This window comes from Poecilia reticulata, unplaced genomic scaffold (assembly GCF_000633615.1).
Source record: "Poecilia reticulata strain Guanapo unplaced genomic scaffold, Guppy_female_1.0+MT scaffold_478, whole genome shotgun sequence".
Taxonomy (NCBI): Eukaryota; Metazoa; Chordata; class Actinopteri; order Cyprinodontiformes; family Poeciliidae; genus Poecilia; species Poecilia reticulata.
In genome coordinates, this window is record NW_007615239.1 from 1 (window position 1) to 10,030 (window position 10,030).

The window sequence follows — 10,030 nt, forward strand, 5'->3', positions numbered from 1 at the left end:
TATATATATATATCCAGAATACACATGGATATGGGCATAGATTAGAGGGAAGAGAATTTGTTAATTAATGAAGCTGAACTATGCATAAATTAACCGAATCATAAGTGAGGACACCTCCTGAAACTGATGCCTAATAGTTTTTCAAGCAGCTGTAACTGGTGGATTGTCCTTAAAGACGGCTGGTGAGGTGAGTCTGCGTCTGATACCTTGGCTGGTGCAGAGCCTCTCTTGGCTTCCCACATGCCGCGTTTACCAACTTCACCCGGTTTGGCCTCCTGCCACGTTAAAGGAACACAATCATGTTAGCATGTGAGAATGTGACGATGCTCTGGGATAATATCTTGACCTGACGTTGTAATTTCACACAGTGTTTTTTGCAACAATCAATAAAATAATGTACATTCACGAGATTCTGAAATTAGTTTGATTGCTATTGTGCCCGATAACGTCCAACGTCGCTCATTTGATTCTTACCGACATTTTGCTGCTGCGTGTGGTTCGTCCAAATTATATTTTAACAGCATTTATTTCAATGTGTTCAGTAACAAGTTCTATTTAATTTAGCGTCCGCTTGATGGGAAAATGAAGACACTAAAAAAGAAAAAAAAACTCAAAAATTACTTTGTTTACATTATTATTAGTAAATAAATTCAGGATTCCTAAAAGCAAAAACTGCATAAACCACAGTAAACAGAAAAGAAACCAAAGAAAAGCCAGGAATAGTCAATGACACAGCCAGTCCTCCAGACTGCTGCGTAGCGTTTTTCCATCAGGTGGGGGTGTTGATGCAAAAGTCGCAGCGCGCTGAGCCAACAAGTCACAAGTCACATTTGACCCCAAAGTCATTTTGCTCTTAAATTGTGCTTCAGAACAATGTGACACGTCATTCAGAAACGCTGCTGTAAGGGGAGACGGTGTGATGTCTCCAGAGAAGCTGCTGGGATTAGCAGCTTGTGTCMTACTTCTGGAAAAGAACACAATGTCCACCAAGTAGCAGCTCAGCAGAGACACAATTCACACATGTACAGATACCGTGTGGTGATAAAGTAAACGTGTCTCTCAATTTCTGTCTTTTGTCCCGTTTGGGTGTTTTTTGCTGCGTCGATGTAGAACGATAAGTTCTCGCTGCTGCCGAGTGTGAAAAAAACAAAGATGAACTGTTGAAATGTCATTAATGTTTTTAATGACATTTCAACAGTTTTATCCCATTTTGAACACTGTAAGTAAGTTCTTAATACAAGCTTCTTTCAGGCGTTTAGATAAAAAAAAAAAAAAAACATGTTAAAACTTTAGAAAAAGTATAAAAGGAAGCTGTGAGAAGCGACAGCGGATGCTGTTGGTTGAACAGTCCATGTGGGGTCACCAGACTCCTGCTGGCCACGGCGTTCATTCAAGGAGCTCCGACACAAAAGCGCCAGCAAACAAAAGGCCGATACGTCGACGTGCGAGGGAAGAAATTAGCGTGCTCGGAATATCAAAGGATTACTGTTACAAAAGCAACTCTGGTGTCTTGTTATAGCGGCCACATGAAGAGAAGGAATCATCAGGTCTTACTGGTGGCTTTGCAGCTGCTGGTGGTGATGGTGCTGCTGCTGGAGGAACTGGGGTCTTCTCTGCTTCTCCAGGCTTCCCCTTCCAGCTGTTGCCGCGTCCCGCCACGCTTCCTTTGATACCAGCCGCATCCTGGAAGAGTTGAGAAGGATTCTCACCTTTGACGTTCCTTCTGACATCATGACAACGCATCCGATCCTCTCGGGCATCCCTGTCTCACCTTGTTGGCAGGAGCCGGGCTTTCGGGGGGGCTGCTCACGGCGCCTTTCTCCCACATGCTCTTGATGTTGCGCGTGCCTCCCGTAGGGATGTCGGCCAGAGGAGACTTGGGGGATTTTACCTCTTTGTTTCCCTGTGGGGACAAAAAGAAGGGAGTCCGGTTCTTTCATGTCAACACACAGCAACGCACTGAAAAGTTTGTTTTTGAAACTTTTTCATTGAATTTAGACAGTGGTTGCTTTGTGTGTGTGTGTGTGTGTGTGTGTGTGTGTGTGTGTGTGTGTGTGTGTGTGTGCGTGTGTGTTTCCATGTGTTTAGTTAAAAGACTGATGTAGTGAGGGGGGGGATTGAAGTCAGCCTGACTTTGTTACTCCAATGACTCACCAGCGGGGGCAGTCACAGCTGATTTGTTATAAGGCTCTAGCTGCTTTGTTGGTCAAGATATTGAAATATCAACAGCAGGAGTTAAATCCATAGCCGATATTTTAGTATTTAGAGTATTTAGAGATTGCTGTAATGCGTTCATAAAATGTTGTTTTGAAAGAAGTTGCGTGGGATGACTTTGGACAGTCTTCCGTCAGTGTCCTCAAGATGTTGGCATGGCGATGCTTCAGGATGTAGACTCTGCACGCACGACTTTGATTGAAAAACAAAGGTTTATTACAAACTGCAGCCTAATCTCGGCCCGATCGTAGTGAAATCCTCCCCCGATCGCTGGACTGCATCTCTTTTATAGGGTTCTGAGCAACACAAAGTAAACATTATCACATTCCTACAGTATTTCCCAGATATAGGCATGTTTAGGTCTTGGTGAGGGATCGTCTGCCGCTGCGTCTGRAGTTCATAGATCAAAACTCAGTGTTTTTTTTGTTGTTTTTTTTTTGCCGTGACTGTTCCTCCAAAGCGTCCCAAGTCCTCCCTGTATGATTAGACCCTACAACGGTTTTTCCCGTTTTGCTCAGGTCAGCGCCACACTTCCTGTTGTCCCACATTTTTGAAAACGCACAACTGTACAGAATATTGCCATTCTTCGCTGAGTTGTGAAGGAAAGGTTTAGTACGCGTGTGTGTGCGTTTTCTTAAAAAAGGAGGCTAAATCTAAAAAGCCAGTCATGCCTCTGGATTCAGCCTTCAGTGAGTCAAATCTACATTCACTTTCCTTCTGACCTGCAAGTATTTTGAGGGGTGCTGCTTTCCGTCTCTACAGATAAAATTGATATACAGTCCTTTTTGGAAAACACCTCATTCCCAGCCGGGCTGGATGGAGAGCAGCTGGAAGCGGGAATTTATTGATTCTCCATGGATCTGTGGCGGCGCAAGTTGCAGAGCTCTTGTTCTATTCGCTTTTTAGTTTCAGCCAGAATTCAAATACATACATTTCTGGACATGCCTGCCCCCTGACCCCCCCTTTTTACATTTACTGAGTGTGAATTTGATCATATGAAGTCTCACCTGCATAGCGGAGGTAAACTGTTCTAATCTGTTCCCAATCTTAGGCACAAGCGGAGTATGTGACAACCTCGCTGGGCTGTTGAAGGGATGACAAGCATTCTGCACGTTAGACATAAAACAGGAAATGTTTGATTATTTATATTTGCTCATGTGCTATTTGACGTCTGACCCACCTTTTCTGAGCAAACTTGGTCAGAAACTCTGCCTTTTCCCCAATCTGCATGACGAGACAGCGTTGCTCAGAATTAACATCGACAAGAAACAAACCTGACCTGTGAAGTTAGAATGTCAGCAATCTGTATATATGTACAATATTTTATTAAAGAAAAGGGAGATTGTCGTCTTGATACCTTACTCTAATAATTTTTTGAACTGCTTTTCTTTCTTTTTCGCTCATTTTCAGTCAGCATGGCCGACAATATGTTGAGGCAATAATAGACGCCAAAGTACTGAAAATTACCCAAGATAAGCATTTGGAACTTTTTTTTTTCCCCCATTAACTACATGCTGTAGGTTTTGAAATCATGTTAAAATTAACATTTTTTTTTTCTCCAAATCTCACCTTAGATGAGCCTTTTGGACTGATTGTGAAATCAGGTTTTGCTGCTTCCTCCCCCATTTGTTTCTTCTTCTCTGCAGCCTCTGCTCTTCTCTTCTCTATCTCCTCTTTCATCCTCTTCCTCTCCTCCTGTTAGAAACACGACAGTGCAACCAAATAGCACAAACTGTTGAAACTCTTGAGACGGCAAAAACGTTTCGGCCTCCCAACTAAAACTGCAGATGCTTCCTTTACAATACGCTCACCTGCTCTTTGGCTTTCTTTTCCTCCTGCTCCTTCTTCCTCTGCTTCTCCTCCTCCTCGAGGATTTTCCTCCTCTCCTCCCTCTTCCTCTTGAGCTCCTCCAGCTCGGCCTCCGCATCCTGCTGCTTCTGCTTCATCTTCTCGATCTCCTCGCTCTCGGCGTCGTTCCGCCGCTGTTTCAGCTCCAGCAGCTTGCGCTCGGCCTCCCGTCGCTCGGCATCCTCTGCCTTGCTGGAAGGAACGCCGTCCCTGCTCGCACAGCGAACCCGTTACTTACAGCAATGAAGAATATGGGATTACCAGCAGCTCTTCTGTCTGGTTGGGTTTCATTTTGTTTTATGTCAAGGTGTGTTTTTTTTTTTTTTTCCAAAGTTTTACCTTGTTGTTTTTTCTGTTTTCTTCAGTTTATTCTCAAAGATGGCTCCGTTCTGCTTGGCAGGTTCATTCTTGAATGGAGAGGAAGAAAATTTTTTTTTTTTTTTTTTTCCAAAGTTTTACCTTGTTGTTTTTTCTGTTTTCTTCAGTTTATTCTCAAAGATGGCTCCGTTCTGCTTGGCAGGTTCATTCTTGAATGGAGAGGAAGAAAAAGTTGCAAGAGAAAAAAAAGTAAATAAATAAACCACATGGTGCAAGTGAGAATTTAACATACACTCATCATTAGCATCATATATCGCTAATATGTAAATATGTTTATTTCTTATTTTGCTTATTTCGATCGTTTCGACGCAAAGACAACTTGCGTGATTGTAGTAGGGAAAAACTGTCTTGCAAATTGGAATCCGTGGATTTTTCTGGTTTAAAGTTACGCCTGCAAATGTATTAATATTTAAATAATTGCCCGGCGGCAAGTTGCAGATAAAACCGACGCGTTTCCAGCTCAGTTACAGTTTGCACGTGTCGAAAAGTGCTGCTCTGGAGAAGAGATCCATGACGACGTTTGGCCTAAACCGAGAAAACACGCTCGGAGGAGCGGAGGTGCATCCAGACACGGCGGTGGCAGCATTATGCTGTGGGGTCGGTATTGCTCTACCTAATGGTGATAATGTCTGACCTGAATAATGCCAGAAGCTTGGACATGTGTGGGGATGTTACTGGAGGTGTGTCCAGTTCATCCTGTATGAATAATTATGACTCTTGTGTTTACAGAAAATGCAGAATAAACTTCCACACCAATTTCTAAAATAATTTAACTTATCTTCATATCATATATTCAGGTATATTTATTCCACGAAGAAAAAAAAAATGAATTAAATTTCAAAGGCGTATTTAAAAGTCAACATTTAAGACATCAGTGGAAAAGAAGTGCTGGTTTAGTTTTACCTTCTCCTTAAAGCCAAGTTTCTTAGGTTTCTCCTCCTTCAGTCAGGAAAAGATCAGACCGAGAGGGAAATGACGTAAATATGATATTAATGTTATCATATTATTACATAAATCTGTTATAATACAATGACAGCAGTGAGAGCTACAGTCCTACCTCCTCCTTTTTCTTCTTCTCTTCAGCCTCCCTCTTTTTACGTTTATCCTCCTCCTCTTTTTTCTTCTTCTCTTCTGCCTCCTTTTTCCGCTTCTCGTCCTCCTCTTTCTTTTTCTCCTCCAGTTCCCTCTTCTTCTTCTTCTTCTCCTCTTCCTTCTTTTTCTCCTCCGCTTCCCGTTTCCTCCTCTCCTCTTCCTTCTTCTTCTCTTCCATCTCCTTTTTCCGCTTCTCTTCCTCTTCTTTCTTCTTCTCCTCCTCCTCTATCTTCCTTTGCTTCTCGGCTTCCTCCTTTCTTTTTTTATCCTCAGCTTCCTGCCTCTGTTTTTCTTCTTCTTCTTTGCTCGCCTTCTCCTCCATCTCTTTTCTGTGCTTTTCCTCCTCTTCCCATTTCAGCTGTTCTTCCTCTTCCCGCTTTTGTTTCTCCTCCTCCTCCTCTTTCTTTTGTCTCTCCTCAGTCTCCCTTCTTTCTTTATCCTCCTCTTCATTTTTCACTTTCTCTTCCTCCTCTTTCTTGAGTCTCTCTTCCATCTCTCTCTGTTGTTGTTCCTCCTCTTCCCTTTTCCTCTCTTCTTCCTCTAGTTTTCTTTCTTCCTCTTCCCTCTTTGCTTTTTCCTCGAGTTCCTTCCTCTGCCTCTCTTCCTCCTCCATCCTCAGCTTTTCTTCTTCTTCTTTGTGCTGTTTTTCTTCCTCTTCTCTCATCTTCCTCTCTTCCTCCTCCTTGTTTTGGTCTGGAACAGCTTCCTCTTTGGTGTTGTTCGTAGTTGAATTGGGTTCTTCTTGCTCAACTTCGGTCGTTGCCATTTTCTCCTCAGTCTCCTAAAAATAAATTGCACGTCATCATTTATAGATCCTCATCTATGAATGTTCTGACGCTTCCAAAGAGACAAAAGCTGCTTTTTTCTGTTATTATTAATAAAAAGAAAGGGAAAAAACACTTTTTTTTCACCTGTTCTTCTTTCTTTTCTTCTCCCTCCTCCTTTGCCCATGAATTGGTTTCAGTATTTGTGATTTCCTCCTGACCAGACCTCTCCTCTGTCTTCTCCTCGTCCTCCTCTGTGTGTTTGCTGCTGTTGCTAACGGGGGGCTGCTCCTGCAGGCCGCCGTCCGTGCCGTTGGTGGAGATGATGGTGGGGTCGAGCTCCTTCTGCCTCTCCATCGCCTCCTTCATCCTCTTCTGCCTGCGCTCCTCCCTCTTGGCCAGGCGCTCCAGCAGAGCCTGGTCATCCTCCGCTCCTTCAGGAACAGTCGTAGGCGATTCGGTCTCCGTCACGCTAAACAAACATGAGATCTCTTTTTTTTTGGGAAACTTTGACATAGGCTCACATTTGACTAAAATCAAATCTCGTGTGAATGAGTGGATGCTTTGTCAGCTTTGGTSAAAAGGAGGAAGAAAATTGACATTAATAAACTATTATTGCCAAAATAGTAATAATAGTAATAATAAAAAATCCCTCTTTGGTGAAAGCTTTTAAGGATATCAGTAGCTTCCAATAATTCAGATGTTACTTTCTCTGAAGGTTTTCAGGTACTTTCCAGAACTTTCATACAACCGACCAGGTGTACTATCCAACCCCTTACAATGAACTTTTTTGGCGAAACTTCCTAGGTACCTCCTGGGACTTTCTTGRATCCTACMAAACACTTAGCAGGGACTTTTATATAACTTGGCATTCACTKTCCAAAACATRYATAAATATTTCATGGGACGCCTCATCAAAGTTTCATCAAAGTTCTGGAAAGCAGTTTTAAGCTGSTGGATGGTAACTTTTCAAGTTCCGAGAAAACTCCACGTAAGCGTCATGAAATGTCTAAAAATACCAAGTAAGTTACATGAAGGTTTTGAAAAATAACCTCCAAGTTTCTGGAAAGTAACATTGAAGCTCTGGGAGAAATTCATGAAAGTTCAGAAACAGAATTTCTTCAAGAATGTAAGTGATAAGTTCCAGAAAGAGCAATGTAAATTCTTGGAAAAAAAAAAWCTTGTCGCTTCCTTTAAGTTGAACTTTTAAGTGCTTCAAACATTGGACAGAAGTTGTGGTAAATATCCAACAAGTTCCTGAAAGTACCTGCTAAGTTTCATTAATTTTCCACAATATATTCTGTAAGTGACTGGGTTAAAGTTAAAATAAACAAGTGAAACTTACCTTTATATAACAAAAACACAAGCAGAAGTCATGTGAATGCTCTCTAAAGTATTTGAGAGTCTTTCATGTCTCTGCACTGAAAACCAGCATAGTTTTCTTTTATTTTTGTTTTTTGTTGTTTTTAATAGCTGGCAGAAATTAACCTACAAGTTAACAATAAACCTTAATAAATCTTGTCAGCATTTGGATTGTAAATGCTACTTTCAAACTTTTCACCAATTGGAAATAGACATTGCAGCCAGTTCTTGCAATGTAATTCTGCGTCAGGGCTACAAAAATAATTCAGCGGAAATACTTGTTGTTTTGTTTTGTACAGGCTAAAATCACACATCTCCTGCAGGAAGTTAGAAACGTGGCCCGTCACACTCACAAAAACGATTGTCAAGCACCCGCAATAAAACTTCCTCTGCCTGTTTGTTATGGTGAGCATCGGTTGCATTGGAAATACTGGAACCAGGTTTCCATTACACAGAATATAAATCCCCTCGGCCGTCTCGTGTGGCCGCCCAGCACCTGTTAGTGTCGGCCGTGTCCGTCGTTCCAGACTCGTCCGAGTCTCTCGTTTTCTTCCTTTCTTCCCTGGCACGTCGCCTTCGTTCTCGAGACTCCTCCTCATCGTCATCGTTTGTGAAAACGCCCCTGAAGAAACGTGCAGATAAGGCACATTTACAAAAAGAGTAGTGTGTTGTGACGAGGGCAGATAAAAGATATGGAACGGAAAGCAAAGATTTGTGCCTCTTCCTTGACAGAAGGACTTTCAGTTTTGTGAGACTTTACTTAGATCAGTGAGTCTCTGTGGAGTTGAAACAAAACCTTGAGTATCTCCATCTTAACTGACATGGAAATAAAAACCTGAACATTAAGCAAATTCACTAAATCTTTTCAGTTTTTTCTCTTTTTTTTTTTTGCTAATGTTCTTCTTCCTTTCCTCCAAACTTTTAGTAAGACATTAAAAAAACATCTTATTCTTTGACACAGAAGGGCTCCAACTATCAGAAGTACGTCTAGACAACTTACCAATTGGAGGGAAATATGTTTTTTTTTTCTTTTGTATTTTTGCTGAGAGAGAAGGAGAAAGAGTTCAAGAGAGCAAACATTACTAAAACGGCTGGAGAGCATCAGAGCGGGGTCATCGTCTGCTGAAATAGAAAGAGAGTCAAAACATTCCAGAGTCTGGCACATTTGGGGAAAAGAGCAGTCGAGGGGCTGGAGGGCGGGCCGGGTTGACCCGGGCTGGCAGCAGCTGGCAGGAAGACTGTGAGAAAACAGCTGGAACTATAGACTTTCTGCCCAGGACTCTGATAACACAGAGGAGCTCCGATCTGTCATCAAGTCTTAAGCAGAAGTCGGTCTTGACTTTGTGTGGATCGGAACCAAAAAAGAGAAAACCCACAACAACTTCTACAATATAGTATGAGCTGATTCCTTTTAGATATGCGTAAAAGTTGTTGCATCAATAAATTTCCCATTAAAAGACCCGGACTTAAAAGATCATGCATTGCCCCGATGTCGAGTTTTTGCAAACCTCTGATAAGAGCTCTCCATGCACTTTTGACTTGTGTCCACATCGCCACTCACCTCTCTGCATCCTGACGCATCTGCTCTCTCCTCTGCCTCCTCAGCTCCATGCGGCGGTCAAAGTCATCATCCATGTCGCCCCAAGGATTCTCCTCTCTTACTCACTGAAATACACAAACACGATGCTTACATGTTGCTGGTCACTTCAGCTCACAGCTCAGCATTTGCACCAGCACGTTGTTTTCTTTTTGTTTATTTAGTTGTTGTTGGTTTTTTTTGCAGTTCTGTGGGAATTATCATGACAATCCAAACATTTGAAAGAGAGAGCATCAAAGACGAGGAGCTTCTTACATGTGGCACGCGGACCACCAGACAGCTTAATGATGTATGCGAGAGATTAAAAACTACAGTGCGCGTTAGTTTACAATACCTTAGCGACTATGAAGTTCAGTCCATAAGCAACAGCGACTCTTCCCTCGTCATGAATCAGCCTTCGCAATCTGGTTTGTATCTCAGCCGTTCTGCAGCTCTGAGGATTCCTGTTTGCTCTTTCGGTGACTTTTAACTACCAGAAAAGGCAAACGCCTGCCTCCCCGCTCTCCTCGTTTTCTTTCTCATCCTCCCTTCTGCTCCTCAGCCCGACTCTTGCTCTAAATTCAAAAGCCCAAGTGTTCTTGGAGGTTTTCTGACAGAAGGAGTGAAAGGGCATGCTTTATTTAGCGTCCATCGATCAAAGGTGGGGAAAGCAGCAGATGCTGAACTGACATGATGACTGACGGATCTTCATTCAAGCGTATTCAGTGGGAAACCCGAAGCTCCATTGAAATATGAGAATCTTCAACTTATTTAAATTTTAAAAAATTAAAAAAAA

The 10,030-nt window shown here is 42.3% G+C and overlaps 1 protein-coding gene across 1 annotated transcript; it reads right to left on the minus strand.

Moving 5' to 3' along the window:
- Nucleotides 1-156: 156 nt before the first annotated feature.
- Nucleotides 157-9,796, minus strand: LOC103461030 (non-muscle caldesmon-like; the record flags this gene model as incomplete). Its single annotated transcript, XM_008403350.2, has 15 exons — nucleotides 9,590-9,796; nucleotides 9,220-9,323; nucleotides 8,155-8,280; nucleotides 6,444-6,768; nucleotides 6,146-6,313; nucleotides 5,498-5,611; nucleotides 5,344-5,379; nucleotides 4,522-4,589; nucleotides 4,026-4,272; nucleotides 3,784-3,909; nucleotides 3,395-3,438; nucleotides 3,222-3,297; nucleotides 1,772-1,903; nucleotides 1,555-1,683; nucleotides 157-275 (listed from the first exon to the last, which is right to left on the minus strand). Coding segments are annotated over exons 2-15 (1,784 nt in total), but the record flags the coding sequence as incomplete, so codon positions are not given.
- Nucleotides 9,797-10,030: the final 234 nt, after the last annotated feature.